A 21613-nucleotide genomic window follows, 5' to 3' on the forward strand; every position below is an offset into this window, starting at 1 on the left:
ACTGTTCCTTCTACTGACTAAAACTTTTTATTGCCTCTTTTGAATGAATTCCCTCATCCATGAAAGCTGAGGCTAAGTTGTAGGTTTTCCTAAGGGCAAGGCAAGTTCAGATAAGAAACAGAAACAAGTCAGGCGCAATCGGGAAGACAAATGGAGCAGGAAGCCTGGTCTGTGCCAGTCCTGGCCCAGAGCCACTGCAGTGGACAGACCTTAATAAAGTCAGGGTGGGGAGGTGGCGGCAGCGAACCAGGCTGTGTCGGGTCGAGGGCTTGTCCGAGGTTTTGGGCAAATCTTCTTTGACTCTAAAAATGCAAGACTGTTTTGCATAAACTCTGAAATCAGATGGTGCTAGAGTGTTATGTTTCTTTCAAACTCTGTTGCCTCCTCTGCTGTACAGTTCTTGTAATGAAGCCATTATTCATAATGATAAAATTCTGGAAAGAATTTGCATAATACATTTTTCTCATAATGAGATTTGTTGCCCTATTGATTTCAAGTTAATGCTTAATATTTAATTTAATTTACTGCCTATAATTACAGTGCCAGAATAAAATAAATGTTACTTGTGTACCAACAATAACACTCTACTCTTAACAGGGCCATCAATCAATACCATCATTTAGGTGAATTATGCAATTAATTCAACATCATGAACTCACAAGGTGGGAAGGGAGAGAGAGGCTCGTAGGTGTGTTGGAAAGTTGCTGGTATTAGAAGGCAGGCTGGGAAAGTCCCAGTTCTCCCAGGCGGTGTTGGGATTTATCTGTCCCACCCCAGCCACCTATGTAAGGGATCACCATTGGCAGTGTTGATCCTCTAATTGGGAGGAGCACATTCTATTTCTACCTATCAGATTGTCTATTTAATTCCTGCCTGCTTTATTCCCCAAAAGGACTTGAAATGGTGACAAAAATATTTATAATGCAAAACAAAAATTAAGGCAGTGAGAGAAAACTCTTGCCACTTTCTTGGGCAGGATTTTCTGGGTGGGTTCATTGGATGGGGCCTTTTTAGGGTTAGCATGAATCCTATGAAATGGCCTAGAGTCAAGCACATCTGACCTACAAAGACAGCTGTTTACAGGGTTCAACCTAATGTTGTTGGAGAGGAAGCGGCATCACAGAGGCCATCCTTGGCAGCTCTTAGAAGCTGCTACTGAATCACTCCAGGAAACGTGGACTTTACAAAATGAAACCAGGAGTATTCAGCTATATTAAAATAAAATGGTGTATGTGATCCAGCTGTGTGACACTTTGGAAAAGACAAAACTATAGAGACAGTAAAAGATCAGTGGTTGCCAGGAGTTTGGGGGCAGGGGGAAAAATGATTGAACAGGCAGAGCACAAAGGATTTTTAGAACAGAGAAACTACTCTGTGTGATACTATAATGGCAGATACATATCTTTACACGTTTGTCAAAACCCATAGAATGTACAACACCAAGAGGAAACCCTAATGTAAACTGCGAGCTTTGGTTGATAATGATGTGTCAATGTTAGTTCATTGATTATAACTAATGTATCACGTAGAAGCAAGATGTCAAGGTGGCGGAGGCTGTGCATGTGGCAGGAGAGGGTGTATGGAAACTCTCTACTTTCCACTCAATTTTGCCAGGTACCTAAACTGCTCTAAATAAACTAGAAAGGTATAAACATGGTATTAGGGGTTTCTTTGTGGGGAATCTTTAGGTGTTGGGCATGTTACTGTATCCTAGAAGTCCAGCAGAGGGTCACTGTGCTGTCTGGACCTACCGTGATTAGGTAGGACCAGAGCGAACAGGTATGGCAGGTTTTGAGGCAGCTGCCGCCTGCAGACCCCTCATTTCACATGGAACTGGCTGGCCTCACAGAGTAGGCACTCAGCCAGCACCTGTTAAATGCACAGGCTCTTTTGGACCTAGCCTGAACTGCACAAACAAGGTCAGCAGGCCACCTTGCCCTCTGCAGAGCCCCCCAACTCATGGTGCCCTATTGACCTCTCTCCCACTATAGGGCATCCAGATGGTGTGCGAGACGCTGACCGAGTGCTGGGACCATGACCCAGAGGCCCGTCTCACGGCCCAGTGTGTGGCAGAACGCTTCAGTGAGCTGGAGCACCTGGACAGACTCTCGGGGAGGAGCTGCTCTGAGGAGAAGATTCCCGAAGATGGCTCCCTGAACACTACCAAATAGCTCTTCCAGAGCAGGCTGGGTCAAGTCCAAAGAGGCCATCCTCTCACCAAAGAGCAGAGGCAGCAGGAAGCTGCCCCTGAACTGATGCTTCCTGGAAAACCAAGGGGGTCACTCCCCTCCCTGTAAGCTGCGGGGATGAGCAGAAACAACAGCAGCAGGGAGTGGGTGACATAAAGCATTCTATGCCTTTGACGTTGTCATAGGATAAGCTGTGTTAGCACTTCCTCAGGAAATGAGATTGATTTTTACAATAGCCAATAACATTTGCACTTTATTAATGCCTGTATATAAATATGGAATAGCTATGTTTTATATATAACTATATATGTCTATATCTATAGCCATACTCTGAAAAGAGACGAGGAAAAAGATCAAATATTCCCAGGAAATTGGTTTTATTGGAGAGCTCCAGAACCGAGCAGACAAGGAAGGGACCCATGACAGCATTAGCACTCGACAATCACACATGCGATGGTTCTCTGACTATGTGACAGGAGACTTTGAATTAGGAGAGAGGCCCCACGTCTCAGAGCCTGCCATGGCCACATTGCACTTGTTTTGGCAAAACAGTCATTCCCTGCACGGGCGTTCTCCTCTGGCCATGGAGCTAGATGTAGTGGCACTGTTTGGGGACCAGTGTTCCTGAGGTTCCTGTGTGCCATTGTTTTTCCTGGACTTTTCACTTGAGCTCCAAGCTCCACGCCTAATTTATGAACAACCTTTGTCATCCTAGTTCAGAAGCACTGCCCCATCTCTAATAGCATAAACATTTCGAGCACCATTTTTTACCTTCCCAGGCTGCAGAAAAATCAGAAGGTCAAATTTCCCCACCTGTGAAATTGCTATACCATCTGCTAATGAGAGATTGTTTTTCTTTTTTTTTATCTTACCCCTATATCTATAATACTGTTCTCCACTTGCAGCCTTCATCCTTCCCTAAAAGGGAACAGATCCCTGCTCTGGGGTTCATTGTGTTTAATTTTTTATCACACTTGGTGTGAGTCTCTAGCTTTCTATGCAAAGACCAGTGGGTTCCATCTTTTTTGGGCTCCTGAATGCTCAAACACAGTTTGGCCGAGTGGAAAGGATTTGAAGTAGTGGCACCATACTGCCACTGTCCTTGGACACTCTGGATATGTGCTTTGCTTGGCCAGCACAGTGTTGAAAAAAAATTATGCCACTTTTTAAATATTTGGAGATTTTGCAGAAAAATTTGGATCCCCAGGTAAGGATAGCAGAGGGTTTCCGGTTCTCTCTAGTCCACATTCACAAAAGAAGATGTGGACATGCTTATAAAGCTGTTTCACTTCTCACTGTAAACATATGCCCTTTCCCCTGCCAGCCCCCACCCCAGTCCAGGAATTAAACCTGCCCCTGACCACGGGCCTTGTAAGAAATGTACATTCAAGCAGTCATTCTCTGGCTACATAGTATGATTTTTGACTACTTATCTGGTGTTACGATTTGAAGTTGGCCTTTTATTGGACTAAAGGGGGCCTCCTTTAAGTGGTTCCCGTTAACCCGAGTCTCTTTTGCTCATATGTTAATAGTTTTTCCCTCTGCATTAGGGAGGGAAGCTCTTTACTCCAAGAAGCTTTTCTGGTGATGACCAGTGTCTCCATCACACCAGCCTTCCCAACCTTTGCAGAAATCAGGGGCGAGGACTTGTATGTGGGACACCAGAGTCCCAGTTACAGTTAAGAAATCTGTGTCCACATGGACAAGAACAAAGAATGAGCTTTAATATTTTCCATAGGAAACTTGTTAATCCACAAACAAGTGTTAATGCTGCAAGTAATCTCTTTTTAAAAAATGTTTTGAAGCTACTTGTTTTCAGCCAAATAGGAATATTAGAGAGGGACTGGCAGTGAGCAAATCAGCTCTGTTTGGATTTTAGAAGATCTCACGTCACTGAGGTTTTAGGATACATGGAGAAGTTTGGAGTTAGGTGGAACCGTGAGGCACCCTGCTCAGTGTGGTGGGCTGAGAGTTGTGGACAGTTTGGCTGCGACACCATGGAAGCACCTAGAAATCCCACTTGCACCTTTGGGCTTGCTTCTGCCGTCCCAATAGCTGTTGCTCATTGACCTCTAGTGGTGAATTTCTAGAATACTGGTCCATTCACGGGATCTTCCAAGATTCAAAAGAGTGTTGTCACGTCTGGGTTATCGTCAGCGTAAACTGGAATGTAGTGTCGGGTGATACTGTGGCTTGTTTTATGTTTCTTTTTTCCTTATTCAAGAAAAAGACCAAGGAATAACATTCTGTAGTTCCTAAACATACTGACTTTTTTTCACTACTATACATAAAGGGAAAGTTTTATTCTTTTATGGAACACTTCAGCCGTACTCATTTATTAAAACGGGAATGTGAATGCTATATACTCTTTTTATATCAAAAGTCTCAAGCACTTATTTTCATTCTATGCATTGTTTGTCTTTTGTATAAATAAAATGTTTATTAGATTCAATAAAGCAAAAATACTCAGGTGAGCTTCCTGCCTCCTTTTCCTATTCAAGTAGTTAAGCCCACTTGATTCACTTGGTTCTTCTGCAGTTTATACAGAAATGTCACCAGACAAATCTCCAACTTTTTCATATTGTCTTCTTCAACTGACAGGCTCAGGTCCCTTAAAAAAAAAAAGCAATCACAGAAGCTCAATCATGTGAGATGACCCAGGTGCTGTTGGTGCCCTCCCCCTTATCCCAATGTCCTGGCCTGTGCCCCTCTGTGTGCCCACGTGCCCTCTCCCCATGCTCCCAGGAGCTGCCTCTGTGCACCTGGCTGTTTGTTCCAGGGGTTTTCACAACCAGGGCTTCTGCTAAAAGCTTGTTCCTGCTTCTCCTATTCGCTCCATTCCTCATACTAGCAGGCTGTTGGCTATCTTTTCGACTCTTGTCATCTTCCATGCTTCCCTATGCCTTTCTACCCAGCCACCCCATCCCATTTAGTGCTTTTCATTGACTTATCTGATGGCAAGATGAATGTGCCTGCAATTTGGCTCCAGGACATTGTTTGAAGAGCTTCTTGTGACAAACTGTATGAGATTTTCTGTCTGTACTTCAAGCTACCTGTTTTGGAACGTGAGAGATTCTGTGAGATCTTCAGTAGTAGTGCCTGCATCAGGATTCCTCAATCTTGGCACTGCTGACATTCTGTGTTGAATAATTCTTTGGTGGGAGGAGGGGGGCTGTCCTGTGCATTGTAGGATGTCTAGCAGCACTCCTGGCTTCTACCCACTAGATGCCAGGAACACCCACCCCACAGCTATCACAACCAAAAATTTCTCCAGACTTTGCCAACTGTACCCTGGAAGAAAATCCCTCCCAGCTCTCTGAACTAGATGGTGTGGTCCTACTGTGAGCATTAGTTATAGTCCTATCTTAACTGGTACAATTTTAGTAGTTACCTGGTCCTCTATTTGCCAGCTGTGTTATCTGGGCAAATTAACCTTTCCATGCCTCAATTGTATCATGTGTAAAATGGGATGTTACGAATCTCATCACGTACAAGATACCATTGTGATAAAGAGTACACACAAGGCTTTTGGAGTTGTGTCTTGAACTTGGGAAGCCTTCAATACATGTTGGCCAATATTAAGTGAGTTTAGTATGCCAATGGCTGCTTTTGCAAAGAGGCAGATTTTAAGGTAAATCCTGGAAAGCATTAACAGCAAAGTTTCTGTCCTGTGTGAGTACCAAAAATCTGAGAAAACCTTTCACTTAGTACCCACTGTGTCATCAGATTTAATCTTCCCCTAGCTGAGGAATCAGATGGTCAGAGAGCTCAAGTAAGAAGCTCCCACAAGGTAGAGTCTGGATGCAAAGCCAACTTGTCCTGGAACTGGAGTTCAGAAGGCCTAACATGCTTGGCTCTCTTTTCTACTCCATGCTGTGTCCTGAAGGAACTGACCCGCCTAGCAGGACGAAAAGGCCGCCGTATGAGGAAACATCCCACTACTTCATCATTTCTTGTCAACGGAAAAAAAAGCCAAACTCTGTAAAACAATTTTAAAGAGATTTATTTTGAGCCCCCAAATTGGAGGACCATGACCCAGAGTCACGCCCAAGAAGCCTTGAGCAAGTGGACTGGGTGTGGCTGGGTTACAGTTTGGTTTTATACATTTCAGGGAGACAGGAGTTACAGGTAAAGTCATAAATCACTATGTGGGAAGCATACATTGGTTTGGCCTGAAAAGGTGGGCCATCTCGAAGTGGGGGGTGGGTCCCTTAACAGGTTATAGGTGGTTTTAAAGATTCTTTGACTTGTAATTGGTTAAAGACATGAAGCTTTGTCTAAAGGCTTGGAAAGTTTTAACATAGGAGCTGTTTATCAGAGATAAGCCACCAGACATATATTTGTTGTATAAATTGAGGACCTGCAGGTTTGTCTTGCAAATCCTTAGGCCTGTTAATGGATTACAAAGGATGTCCTCAAGAAGGGAGGGGGGCATGATAAGGCATGTCTGACCTCCCTCCTCCTGATAGGCAATTTAGTTTTAGGATATTCCTTTGGCCACGAGGGGTTCCATTCAGTCAGCTGGTGAGGGGGGGTGAGCCTTAAAATTTTGTTTTAGTTCACAGTCTTCATCTCTCTCTGGGTCTCTTTGCTCAACGGGGGCAGGGAAGATGCTTTTTTGTTTCTATTGTCCAACTTGCTCTCCACTCACGTGGTAAATGTTGTCTAAATGCTTGCTGAGAGAATGATTGGAAGCTGAGTGAGTTTGTGTAGACCATGAAATGGGTACTGGTATCTGAGATAATTTCAAGTTGTGACAACCTTTAAAAACATTTTTAGTAGACCTGTTTTTATTTTAACTTGTATTTAAAAAAATCACTAACACAGTAAGCTTGGGCTTTCACAAATAGTACTTGAAATACTGGTTGATTTTTTAAAAATGTGATTGATTTTTAAAATACATTAAGTATATAATGGTACTTATTTATGATGACTACAAGAGATGTGAAAATGAATGATTGAAGTTAGGGAGCTCCACCCCAGGAGGCAAATTCATATTAATTGCTAACATTTAATGAACATTTATTGAGACCATTCAGTAAGCACCAAGCACAATTCCCTGTGTTTTACCTTCTTTATCTGCTTTAATCCTCACAACAATCTTACCTCCATATTATAGATGAGGACACTGAGGCAGAAGATGAGGTCTTGCTAAGGGACCCACAGTTAGCAATTGTTAGCAGGATTTGGACTGAAGCAGCTGGACTCCAGAGTTCAGACTCCCACCTTGAGCACGAGATGAAGCTGGAGTCAGGCAGCAATGACATGGAGCCTGTGGGGGGTTCCAGGGTCAGATTTACTTGTCCAAAATATGGGTGAGGTAGACGCAGTTAGCACTGGAGGGGAGGGGGTTGGCCATGAGGGAGCCTGGGGAAGGAAAATCATTCCTCTGGACTCCCTGCACATGGGCTCTGGGCTCCAGCCCAAGAGCTTCAGCCAAAACAGGAGCCAAGGTCTTCTAACCCCCCTCCTCCAGCCAGGCTGTTTTGCTGGGGTTATTTCAGTTCTTGCTACTGCAAGGTCAGGAACATTCCCAGTTGGCAATTAGTCCCCAAGTGCCCTCAGCAGGGACTCAGTCCCTCGCACCAGTCAGCATCCTTTGAACGCAGGTTTTCTTTGTGCCCAAGAGTTTCTATTTTGCGGTGTCTGTTTTTGTTTTAAGCTCTCTATGCAAATGACATGCTAATAGTCCAATCCAGAGGGAAATTCCTTCTTTAGGTGACAGACAGGGAACTTTTCATTTAAGCAAATGTGTCTGTCCTTTTTTACTAAAGCCACCACAGTTGGCATCTGCTCATTTTGTTCATTTACCTCCTGAAATAAGCTGCCTAACCATTGCTTATCACATTTCCAATTAGTTTCTTTTTTTTACTTGAATAATTATAGCTCTGTACTCTGTGAGTGTGGAGTCATGCATTTCAGGCTTACTTTGCAAACTGTGCTGATAGAGACAAGATTGTGAACTTGCCCACATTACATGGCATGCCAATCAGCCTCACACAGTGTAATTTAATTCTAATATACCTCCTGATCGTCAGTGCATTTAAAAATAACTTGTTAATAGTCTTCCTATTCTAATTAAGCTAAAATTGCACACACTGTGAAATGCTTGCTCTCTTGCTTTCTCTTGCTCTCTCTCTTTCTCCATGCACAAACACACACACACACACACACACACACACACACACACACTTGATCCTTAAAAATCATTTCTGTATACAGCCCATGTAGCACCGTGCTGCTGAAATTCTCCTCAAAGTCTTCCCACGTCCACAATGATAGACAACAGAATAAAATAATTATAGCCCTGGTACCCTAAGGTCATCAAAATATTCTTAATGAATTATCTAAATATTCATCTAGATCACCTACATATTGGAACCTGTTTAACTGCTTCTATTTCTTGGTTCCTTAACGTGTAGAATGGGAACAATGATAGGAGTTATTTGGGAAAATTGTAAGAATTAAATGAGATACTATTTTTAAAAAATGTTTAGAACAGAGACTAGTGCACATAAGCATTAGTTATTATTGTTAAGTTTTTGCACTCTCTAAAACGAAGCTGTTGTTGTATTAAAAATACATTGTTCCCCCTAAATCTTTGGGTAAAATTGACTCTTGAGGAAGATGAGTTGTGTTTATCCTATAACTGTGAGCAGACCACCCCTTTTCCTAGAGGAGCTGTCTCATCCAAGTGAAGGGCATGGCTGTGGTGGGAAATACAGGGCCCGGTGAGACAGGAAGTCTTGGGTTTTTGTCTAGCTCTACCAGCACCTTCTACTTCTATGAATTTGGTCTCTTGCACTTCTGCCCCATCTGAGAATTATCCCTGCCCTGCCTAGATTAGAAAGCTGGGGAAAAATGCAATGAGATAACAAGTAAAAACACATAGAAAAAGTACTAAAATATTGATGCAACCTATAAACTTTGCTAGAATGTTATACCCTTATTCATTAGGAACATTACAGGCATTTTGAAATATATTAAATATATTTTATGTGTGACATATATTTATACTTACATAATCATCCTAACAGCCCTATAAAGTAGATATTATTTTCTCCATTTTACGGTTAAGGAAATTCTCTTATCCAAGTTTATACAACTTGAACCCACATCTCTGTCAGTACAAAACTGTCCACTCCTTCAAACTGTTTTATCCGTATTTATTCCCTCCATCCAACATTAGTTGAATGCAAAGTGGTGTACCACCCGAGGTCTGCTGGCATCTTGAATAGGTTACTCTGCATCTTATCCCAGTGTCTAGCACTGAATGGAACATACAACAGTCTTTCAACAAATTTTCATTGAAGAAAGAAATGAAGGCTCTTGGCCTTTAGAAGTCCATGATCCAGCTAAGGAGACAGACACATACAAACAAATAGCAAGTGATCAGAATGTCCTAATCACTAATGTCTCTCGAAGTAAAACAACCTACAGCTAAAAATTCCTTGCTTTTGCGGAGAAACCTCAAGTGTGAGCCTGGCTGCTGTCCCATAACTGCCCATGTGGCTACAGTGCTGTAGCCACCATTGCTACCCCTGAGATCATGGCCTTGCTCTTCCAGGTCTCTACAACTCTTTATCAAGGAGCTTGTGTTAGTTTTCTAGGGCTGCTGTAACAAACTGTCACAATTTTCATGGCTTAAACCAGCAGAAATTTATTCTCTCATAGTTCTGGGGGCTAAACGCCTGAAATCAAGGTTTCTGCAGGGCCTGGCTCCCTCGGCAGGGCCTTGGTCTCTCAGAAATTTCTTATGAGGACATTTGTCATTTGACTTAAGGCCCACCTGGATAATCCAGGATGATCTCATCTCAAGCCCCCTAACTTAACTACATCTGTAAATCCCTTCTTCCACATAAGGTCACATTCACAGGTTCTAGGGATTAAGATGTGGACAGATCTCATTGGAAGCCATTCATCAACCTACCACAGGGCTTTAGCCTGTTCCCTTGGTATGAATTCTTCCAAGATGAAAAGATACTAAGCTCAAGACTCTCTTCCTTGTGCATTTGAGGCCTTCCCAAAGATGACTCTGGCAGCTTGATAAATTTTATTTGGTTTCATTTTCTATCTTAATGAAAAATAATAGTAATGTTGACACTGTATAATAATTAAAATATCATATAAGGATTACTCTTTATCTCAATGATTTCATATACTTTTTGAACATTTATCATTTTTCTAGCAGTTCTGATTTTTCCCCTACAGGAATATGGAAATGAGGTGAAGCTGGCAATTTTTTCTCCACCCTTTGTATCCTCTTTTGATGCTACCCTGTGTTTTACAGCCCCAGACATAGTACAGGGAGCAACGCATGGTACCCAAACAATATTACAGAATTTAACAACAGTGCCAAAGTTAGAAATAAACTATGACTATGTAACCATATATATGTGTCTTATTTCAATGTCCTATCTGATTACTTTGGGCCACAGGAATACCCTGGCTGAGAAAGGGAAGTTGGGTTCTAGCCCAAGTCCTGTTACTAAGTCTCTTAGCTCTATGACCTTGGATATTTCAGTTATTACTACTATAAAACTTAGTGGCTTAAAGCAGCAATTTTATTTTGCTCAAATTTTGTGGGTCAGAAACTTGGGAAAGGCTTGGGCTGGGCAGTTCTCACTGGAAGTCTCTTCTACCATTGAAATCATTTGATGGCTCAGCTAGGCTGGACATTCAAGATGCTCACTCTGGCAGTTAATGCTGATACTTAGCTGGGGGCTCAGTTGTGGCTGTCATCTAGAACACCTACACATGGCCCTTCCAGCTGGCAATGTTAGGGCAATATTTCTAACAAGGCATCTGGCTCCCGGCAGAGTGAGTGTGCCATACCAGTAGAGCCAGTGGAAACTGCATGGCTATTTATAACACGGCCTTGGAAATCATAAAATATCTCTTCTCCCATACTCTGTTGAATCAAGTCACCCAAATTCAAGGCAAGGGGACATAGCCCCGTACTTCTCAATAGGACACATGACAAAGAATTTGGGGACCATGTTTTCAAACTACTGCAGGTACTTTATTTATATTATGTGAGTCTCACTTTCATCTGTAAAATGGGACTACATTTCTAAGTCTCCTCTGGTGCTTATAGTCTATGGAGTATATTCCTTTCAGTATCTTAATTTGTAAGTACTCACATTAACATGCATATGCCATTTCTTTTCTTTTATATTAAAAAATAACTATACTATATACAATTAGAAGAAAAAACTCAGTTTCAATAGCCTTCCAATTCTTTATATATTTATGTTTTTAGAGTTGTTTTCTATGTGTTTGTGTGTCCGTATGTGGTGAACCCACCCGTACATCATCTTGGAATATTTTTCTCACAATTAAACAAGCCAGAAAGACATTATGGAATCTTGTTTTTAGGAGCCATCAGTTTCCATTATAACTAAACATATTATAAAGCAGTAAAATTTAATATTCTAATTAAAGTATAGTTTTTGTTGACCTCAGATTACAAACTCAGATGCATGAAAAATGTCTTATTTTTCTATAAATCCATTTAATTTTGATTCTCATCCCCATCCTGTTCAATTGGTAGCTAATACAGCCCTTTATTTGTGGGACGACCTTCCCCACTAACTCCTAAGGATTCACCATTCTTCCAAGTCTCATGCTGTCAGAACAGGGGGAAGGGGTTGAGGAGCTCTGGTTCTCAGTTACCCGTGAAATCTGACCACCCTTAGATGCCCATTACCCCCATTTGCTCGGTTTCTGGAGGTCTGCCTCTCCTCTGGTTCCTTGCCTTGTTGGGGGTAGGGGGCTGGGTATTATTCTTGGAAGATCTCAGAGTGCCAGCGATCTAGACTTGCTTCTTAGTGCCCCACAAGCTACTCCCTTACATCCCCCATGTCCTCAAGGACCCACCTGGGAGCAGTAGGGAGGTGCCCTCTGCTCCAGAGACCACCACAACTATTGCTCGTTCAAGTCCTAGGGATTCCATACCCTCTGCTTTTGGCTTTGCCCAGGCTATACCCCTGCTCTTTTCTCGATAGATCTTGATAGCTTATCAACTTGGAGCTTGAGTCATGAGCAACCAAATAACTAGTTCACTTAATCTTCAAACGTTCTCTGGAGAAGGAAATATTTGCATTCCATCTTTCTAATGCTTCAAAGAAAGGGAAGAAGGACCAAATAATTATTTTTCCAGAATAAGAGTGAATGTTCACATCCTACTACAAAAGGGTACATCAAGCTTATTTATATGCATTGCATAGTCCCCAATTTAATAAAAGAAATCACACTTCCATCAGATAGTTTTCTTGAGTCTGTGTTCAGCCACTTCCTAAATCTCCAGGGTCTGATGGGAGAACAGCTTCTTTCATAGCTGATGACACCGAAGAAATGCCAAAGAGAAAACGAACTGCAGACTTAGTGGTTATTGCTGGGGTGATGTAATACAGACTCATAACTTTTACGTTCTGTTTCATGTTCAAAATCTCTGAAAATCTAAATAAATTTCCTAGCTCATTTGGCTTATAAACGTGACCTGAGTGATGTGATGCTACTTAACAGTCTCTATCCCATTTAGAGTAAATACTTACATGTTATATAAAAGAAATGTAAATGTGTTTGATTGTGGAAGTGTCACTTATTTCTTGCTGTAGGGTGTCACATGTTGAAAATCATGCCCGCAAATATGTTACTTTGGACTTCCACCTGGGGATCAGGAAATGTAGAGAGTTCCCTTATTTGACTAAGGGAAGTTCCTTCAGGAGGAATGCAATTGAATTGAGCCTCCTCCATATAATCTTATCAAACAGAGAAGATTGACTCTTAGGAAAGAACAGTAGAGTTGACACCACACTCAGAGTCCAGAGGAACTTTGTCTCAGGCTATTGTCTGTTCTTCAGGCCCATTTATCTCCCCTAAAAATCATTTACACTTCCTCTAAAATTATCTATATCCCCCACTTCCCTCTTCACTATGAAGAGGGGATTTAAGCTCAACCACCTGGCTCTTATTTGAGTTTTATACTTTTTGTGACTCCTGTGCACTTGGATGTTAATAAATTTGTATGTCTTTTCTCCTGTTAATCTGTCTATTGTCAGTTTATTTCAGCAAATTCAATTATCAAGTCTTCAGAGGGAAAGTTTATGCTGCTCTATACACATAATATTTATCATATTTTCTAAAAGTCCCCCAAAATTCTAGATTTCCAAACCTATCTGACTCTCAGGGTTTTGGTAGGGTTTAGGATAGCCAGATATATAGATAGATAGATACAGATATACATATACATATATTGATATATAGATCCATATATATACTTCTTATTCATGATATTTTTCATGTGCCCATTATAAAGGCAAAATAAATTTCCCTCTACCTTTCTAAATTCTCAGCTAGGTCCTTAATAAGAAAAGAAAGATTAAAAAGATAAAAATAAACAGAAATTTATTAATGTGTATACCTCATGTGCACATGGGAGATACCCATGGAAAAATTAGTAATTCTCAAAGAGGTGGCTGTAATTCAGGCTTAAATACCATCTTCAGCTAAAGACAAAAGAGAGAAAAATGTGGGGGAGGTTAAGTACTGGGAAGGAGACCAGGAAAAGTACAGCAAACAAGAGTAGGTTTTGTTAGGTAGATGTAAGTCAATGCCTTCTCTATTGATAAGAGTCTGTCATGGTTTACCTATCCTTCTCTTCCTGATACAGAGAGGGAGATACCCTTATAAATGGAGATTTTCTTTATAAATGTAAATTTTCCTTAAAAAAGGATTATTTCTACTCTGTTTCCAGAGTATCTCCTTTGTCTCCTATTTCTCAAAATAATCACCTCAAAATCATTCTTATGCTAAAGAGGCATATTTTGGGATGGTGTATTCTAGTCTCCTACGGTCATATTTTGGAGTGGCATATTCTGCCTCCTGCACCATTTGAGTTATATCGTGGGGCATGATAATTTTACCGTAGAATTGGTAAAGCTGAAAACCAGGAAAGGCGTTTTTAAATTTCAAAAACCTTGTGCTTCTGAATATCAAGAGGCAGTCTGTGAGGAGACTCAAAGCAAGGAGGAAGACAGGAAGCATCAGAACAAGTCTTCCTTTTCCCCCTACTGCCAAGTCTAGGTAAAATCCTCCAGTCAAAGGGAGACAAAGGAACTATGATGAGATACAATATTACTGGGGCTGGGGACCATTGTGCTGCAGACCTGGAGGAACCATGCAGACTGAAGTTAGTCACTCCCATTAGAGTGACACTTTATATTGTCAGCTCACGGGAATAGGGACAGTATGGATACCAAGTCAGAAACTCTAGAACTTCCTGGATCCATTCAAGTGAGAATCATGTTTCTTGTGCCATGGAATGGCAGCAATAGTCTCTTACACTAGCATTTGGTAAGAAGCTCCCATCCATACCAGCTTATTGCCAACTTAATGTTTATGAGTGGTAGCCCCAGTGGCCCCAGAGACTTCTCAGGCCTCATCTGTTATTACCTAACTCAGTTTTGCCAGTCATAATTATTATATTCTTTTGTGTATCAGCAGTTTCTATTGCTTAGAAGCAGATTAAGGCTACAAGTGTCCTCCCCAAGAATCTCACCAACAGGCTTCAATGAAAATAATCTCAGATTGCAAAAAAGCAATCATGCAACCTGCTCCATAACCTCAAGGAAGTCTCAATTCTCTCTTTATGAAATATCACCAGACCTGACAGTTGAGACAAAAGCAACAATATTTTAGAGGCAGGGGTGCAGCAACTTTACAGTTGGTATCCAATGACTAAAATTTAGTAAATCTGTCCTTGGGTACTGTTTCAGAATGTAAGGGCCAAGGGAAACTGTAACAGAAAGAATGGCCTAAAAAAGGGTAAAAATGTTTTCTGTCTCTTCAAAACCCCCTCACCTTCCTTGAGAACTAAAACCTACATCACTGCCTCAGGCTGTGGTTGGGATGGGCAGGATAGTGTTCTTTGTTCTTTGTGCCACAGGAAATGGCTGGGGGGAATTGCAGGCTCGGAGGCCACAAAATTGTCTTAGCCAAAGATGGGATTATGGGATTAATTGGAACCTTTAAAAACTCTACACTTTTGCTCAGAGGCAGGGCACTGGTACTTTAAGATAGGAGTCTGCCAACCTCCTCATTTGCCAGCAAATTAATAAACTTCTCCTTCCTTCTCCTCAAACCACTTGTCCTCATTCTTCTGATGCAGCCTTGGGGATAAGTGCTGAACTCGGCAACAAAACTCCCCTTTGCCCTCTGAAGTTTTGCTGAAAAATCAACTCACAAAAAGAAGATTAATTGGAGAAAAAGCATACAAAATTATTTAAGGCATATACATGGGAGGATTCAGAATAAAGACCCAACACTCCAATGGGGTGTAGAAGCTTATAATCTGTCTTGAAATTACAGAAAGAATGTGGGCTCAAAGTATAGCCCAAAACAGGTTATGGGAAGGGAGAGAAGAGGAATTGTGCTGAGGGGCAATGAATGACTGCTAGGGAGAATAAATAAATGGGGAACAGAGAATAATTAGTAAATAGTTCTCTTTGGAATGTTAATGAGTCTGAGAGATAGGCATTGTCATGCATAACGTGGTTACATTCTTGGTCTTCTCTTCTGCAATAGATAATACCATAACAGAAAGGGGAAGGAAAAACAATTGTTCTCCTTGTGGCCCAGACTTTAGGCAAATAGAGGAACTTCAGAGAATAACTTTATCCTATGCTTTGGGAGAGACTACAGGGGCTGCAGGAAGTTCAGAGAGACCTTGAGGCTTCTTCAGTTCAACATGCCAAAAATACCATGTTTGGGGTTTCAGTTTCTGAGCCCGAAAGAACTGAGTCTATAAATCCCCCAAATACCATTATATAAGATCAAGACTTTTGGGATAGCTGGATTCTGTTCATGTGAAAATGGAGAAACTTGACACTACTTCTAACCCATTCACATATTGCTATAGCTTGGATGTTTGTCCTCCAAACCCCGTGTTGAAATTCAATCCCCACTGTTGGAGGTGGGGCCTAATAGAAGGTGTTTGCATCATGGGGGCAAAACTCTCATGAATGGCTTGGTGCCATCTGCCCTCTCTCTTGCTTCCTCTCTTACCATGTGATCTCTGCACACCAGCTTCCCTTTGCCTTCTGCCATAAGTGAATGCAGCCTGATACACTCACCAGAAGTAGATGCTGGCACCACGCATCTTCTACAGCTTGCAGAACTTTGAGCAAAATAAACCTCTTTCCTTTACAAATTACCCAGCCTCAAGTATTCCTTTATAGCAACAAAAATGGACTAAGACACATCTTAAACACTAGTCATTTCACCAATGAACACCCATTTGTAAATTGTTATGATAATTAACAAAACCTGGGCTATCAATAAATAAAAGTAGGTGAAATGCTTGTAGTAATAGTCTCTGAAGTGTGACTTTTGATAATATATTAACTAACCATTCTTGGAGTGTTTCTGAGATTGAAGAAGCCATCTATCCTAGGAACATACATTAAAACTATCATATACACACATGTATCAAATGTAAATGCTAAGGTATTTGAAAGTAAATTATAGTCTGTAACTCACTATCTGAGGTCTTATGTGGGTAACCCCATTTTTAATTTCCCAGAGCACACAGGATGTATTTAAGTTAGAGAGTAGAGCACTGGATACCTAGAAGAATAGTGGTGACAGAATTTAGACAAAATCCTCCCAACTTCTTAACCTTCACACTTGAACTTGTTTGGGACTGAATGGAATCAGATGAAAATCTCTTTCAAAACTAGGGAAGCAGTATATTTTCTCCAGCTTTTCCTGGTCAGTGAATACACCTTACTTTTGGAACAGAACTAGATTTGTTGAAATGCCTTTTCACTATAGCTCCCCCATGGACTATGATAGTTATCATTTCTGCAAGGAATGTCTCTACTGTTGGCACAATGATATAAGAAAAAAGCTGTTAATGTAGGCCATACCTTATGGTTTTGTTTTATGAGACAGATATTGTGTTAACAAAATGGATATTGTGTTAGAAATCATTTACATGTTATAAATCTTCACTAATAGATATTAAATGTGGTTTCTTAAAATATTAGTAATGGGTTAAAATTTAGACATTGAGCACTCAAAATTTTAACGGGCAATAATATAAAAGTGATTAAGTAAATTACAGTCAGGGGTTAATCATGTAGGGAAGTTATATAGACTGCTCTGATGATATAATGTTAAGTTGAAAAGAATAATTTTAAACATACAATTTTTACTCTCTTTTTGTAAAAAAATTATATCTAACACTTGCATATGGGGCTTATAAAATGATACCCCAAAGTGAAGGTATTAGAAACAGCCTCAGAAACCAAAATTCTCTCTGATCCTCTCCTGCCCTCCTGTCCCTCAGCTTCATTCTCCTCTGAGGTAAGACATAGAAACTAGAATCCCTCTTCCCCCAAGCAGGTCATATAAACCAGAAACTCTTTTTCTCAAAGTCAGCCATAAAGCTTTAAATTATTACTCTAACTTTACCCTACCTTTCTGTGTAAGAAACAGCCATAAAGTAATTCTCTTACCTACCTTGTTTGATTAGAGGTTGTAAGACCCCTGTTCCAGAGAGGGTTCCGCCCAATACCTGGGAGGAAGGCATGCTGCACAGAGAAGCCACAAAGAATCTGAACAGACAGGCCTTGCTGGGTTCCCCCCATCCCCGTCAGTCCCTGCTTCATCAAACCTGAACATAAAATCAGATGACTTCTCTTGTGCCTTTGGGTCTTCAGTATGAAGGCTCTTGTGTCACGTAAAACTTTGATCAAATAAATCTGTTATGTTTTTCTCTAGCTAAACTGTCTTTTGTTATAGGGTTATCAGCTATGACCCTTATGATGGATGAGTAAAGATATAACACCTTTCTTCCCACTTATGTATGCTCATTAATCTACCATTTTTGCATTGTTATTTGTTAGATTGCTTTCCCTTTCCAGCACTATGAATATTGCTGCAAAGAATATCTTCATACAAGTTTGTATTTGTATGTTTTTTGTTATTTCCTTAAGAAAGATAGACTACAAGAAGTTATGAGAATTTTTATGGCTCTTGTAGTCTCTGGCCAAATTATTTCTCAAAAGCATTGTGTTCATTTTTATTCCCACCCACAGTACATGAGAACAGGTATTTCACGGAACATTCACCAGCTTTACATACTACCATTTTTTGTTAATTGAATATTTCACAATTATATATCATTATTGTTGTTACTTATATCACTTCTATTCATAGAAAGTTGAACTTTTTTTCATATATTTGTTTAGAAATTATAGTTTTACTGCTTAGAATTATCTGTCATGTCATGTAATGGGAAAAAGGTAGTATCTTTTCCTCATCCATTGCAAGGTTCCTGGTTGAGATCCCTATAACAAAAAGAAATTAACAAGAGAAAGGCATAAAGAATTTGTTTAATATAAGTTTTACATACATGAGAGCCTTCAGAAATGAAGACTCAAAGTCAGAGGGAAAACAGTGTGTTTTTATGGACAGTTGTGCAGAAGTGTGACTGGAGGACAAAAGGGTATAATCCAATATATAAACTGATGGGAGGGGGCTTAGCAGATACAATCTGTTACATATATGTTAATTATCTTTATTAAAAGGAGAAATAAAACTTCTCACAGATTTGTGACAAGTAGGAAATTACTAATACAACTTGGAGTTAAGCACATAGGCTAAAATTTCCACAGAGACAAGAAAACAGGGATCGTCCTCCTTGATGCTTGTGAAACCAAAGGCTAACCTGATTAGGCCTGCCAAACTTAACCTGCCTCTTTGCTTTTACTTGATTTTAAAATCCATATAGCTAAAAGTCATGTAGATATGCAATATATCACTAAACTCCCGCTGGCTTTCTTATAAATAACATCTCTGATGTTACTATAGTAATGGTTGCCTAAGTTGTTTTTCAGGAACCTGGAGTTACTCATGTCCAATTCAAGCTGGATGAGACCACTAGCCCTTCAACTGGGCCTACGTGAGTGTCCAGTGGGTGACCTTTTGATGTCAGAGGGCCAAAAACTCCACCCTCAGATCATACTAATGCTGCCATTTTCTGAACATGCATCTTATGAAGAGTCATAAAGCTCGACTATGCCTGCACAGACCACCACCTCACCTTTCTTACCTCCAATCACCTTCCCCATGCTTCAGACCACTCTGGTCCCTTATCCCATAAATATCCCCAAATCTTGTCTTCAAGGAGACAAATTTGAGATTCCTTCTCCCATCTCCTTGCTTGTCTCCCTTTTGAATAAACCCTTTCTCTGCTGCGAAACTCTTCATTTCAGAGATTGACACCCTATGAGATGGGCAAAACGAGCCTGGTTTGGTATCAATTACATTTAGAAAAGATGGCCCAAATATCCCCAAGAAAAAAATCTCTAAAATGAAAAACTTGCAAGAGCCTTCATTTTTCTTTTAAAGAGAATTAAATACACTTCAAAAAAACAGAGAAATTATTTAGAATGTCATATTTCTAAAGGAAGTGCTAAAAAGAAAGGAAGTGGGTAGAAGTTCTCTTTCCCTTTTGGCATGAGGGAAATTTTTTTTTTTTTTTTTTTAAGATTTGTCCTCACTTTTACACAATGTACAAAGACATTCAATGGACAAAGAATAGTCCTTTCAACAAATGGTGCTAGAAAAATTAGATGTGAATATGCAAAATAAATGAACCTCAACACATATCACACATCTTATGCCAAAATTAGCTCAAGTGCATTATAAACATAAATTAGAAAGTGTAAAATTATAAAACTTATAGAAGAAAATAGAATGAAATCTATGTGAACTTGCGTTTGGCAATAAGTTATTTTTTTTAAGATACGACACCAAAAAAGAAAAATTCGATAAATTGCAGTTGATTGAAATTAATCTTTTATTTTGTGAAAGACACTGATAAGACAATAAAAAAGATAAACCAGAGATTGGGAGAAAATATTTGTAAATCATATACCTAAAGAAGACTTATATTCAGAATATATTATATAAAGAATACTTAAAGCTCAATAATAAGAACATGAAAACCCCGTTTTAAAAATGGGTAAAAAACTGAATGGGAACTTCACCAAATAAAATATACGTATATGAAAACAATATCAACAATATCAGTCATTAAGGAAATGCAAGCTGAAACCACAAGGAGGGAGAAGATTCTGGGAGGATGGTGGACTATGAAGTATGAGAGGTATGTCTCCTCAACAGACAGCAATTACAATGGCAGAATCTGTCTGATGTAACTACTTTGGAACTCTGGAGCCTCTTGAAGGATTGCAGCTTCCAGAGGAAGGCTTAGATAGTAAATTGCAGTTGTTTCAGTCAATTTCAGCTCTTACAACAGTAGTAGCTTCTCATCCTCTACCCCTCGGTCCCATGGCAAGCTGCTGTGCAAGTGTTCCTAAAGAAACTCACACACAGCTTGTGGGAGCCAGGGCGAGAAAAATGAACACTACCCTCCAAATATTGGGGATCTGTGATCTTATCGCTGATTGCTGCTTCTGATCACAGACGTAAAAAGAGGTGGTCGCATTGTTGTTGCACCTTCCCCCATTGTTGCAAACCCCTTTCCCTCCAGCTAAAGTGACTTCCAGGGGATTTAAGAGGTGGTACCCCTTCTTCGTTTTTCTCTCTTTCCTATTTTGAGAGCCAGAAATGAAAGACTGGGACATTCAGAAGTAACAGCATATATGAGGAAGATAGAAAGTCACCATGCATGCCCAGGGAAAGGCATATGCCGAGAAAAGATCTGAAAAGACCTTAAGGTCACACTGAGGCTGATTCTTGGCACAGAGACAGCCTATAACAATAATAAAATAATAATAACAAAAAAATAAGTTCCCAAGAAAGGGAGAAAAGCTGATTTTCAGGCCTGCCACATTATTAGATATAACTATCCAGTTTTCAACAAAAAAAAATCACAAGGCATATAAAGGAACAGGAAAGAATGGCGTATTCAACAGAAAAAAATAAACCAACAGAAATTGTCCCTGAAAAAGACTTGATGGGATACACCAGACAAAGGTTTTAAAACAACTGTCTTAAAGATATTAAAAAAACTGAAGGAAGATGTGGAGAAAGCCAATAAAATGATGTATGATAAAATGGAAATATCAATAAAGAGATATGAAACCTAAAAAGAAACCAAAAAGAAAATTCTGGAGCCAAAAGTTACAACGACTAAAATGAGAATTTCATTGTAGAGATTCAACGGCATATTTGAGCAGGCAAAAGAAAGAATCAGAAAACTTGAAAATAGGACAATGAAAATTATTGTGGATGAAGAATAGAAAAAAAAAGATTTAAGGAAAATGAACAGAGCCTAAGAGACTGTGGTACATCAAGAGGATCAACATACATATTGTGGAGTATGTGGAGAGGGAGAAGAGAGAGAAATAGGCAGAGAAAATATTTGAAGAAATAAAGGCTGAAAACTT

At 40.0% G+C, this 21613-nt stretch overlaps 1 protein-coding gene across 3 annotated transcripts in view; it reads left to right on the forward strand.

Annotated features, from left to right (window-relative positions):
• The window catches only part of TGFBR2 (transforming growth factor, beta receptor II (70/80kDa)), an 86308-nt gene extending 81621 nt beyond the window's left edge, over nucleotides 1-4687 (forward strand). For 2 of the 3 annotated variants that reach the window (XM_012644565.1, XM_012644566.1), the window contains one exon: nucleotides 1992-4665. In XM_012644565.1, the coding sequence (XP_012500019.1) occupies nucleotides 1992-2171 (180 nt within the window). In that variant the 3' untranslated portion in view covers nucleotides 2172-4665. Of the gene's footprint in view, nucleotides 1-1991 lie in introns of all 3 variants that reach the window. The other variant, XM_012644567.1, reaches the window with a different exon arrangement.
• Nucleotides 4688-21613: the final 16926 nt, after the last annotated feature.

Source organism: Propithecus coquereli, unplaced genomic scaffold, assembly GCF_000956105.1.
Source record: "Propithecus coquereli isolate 6110/MARCELLA unplaced genomic scaffold, Pcoq_1.0 Scaffold214, whole genome shotgun sequence".
Lineage (NCBI taxonomy): Eukaryota > Metazoa > Chordata > Mammalia > Primates > Indriidae > Propithecus > Propithecus coquereli.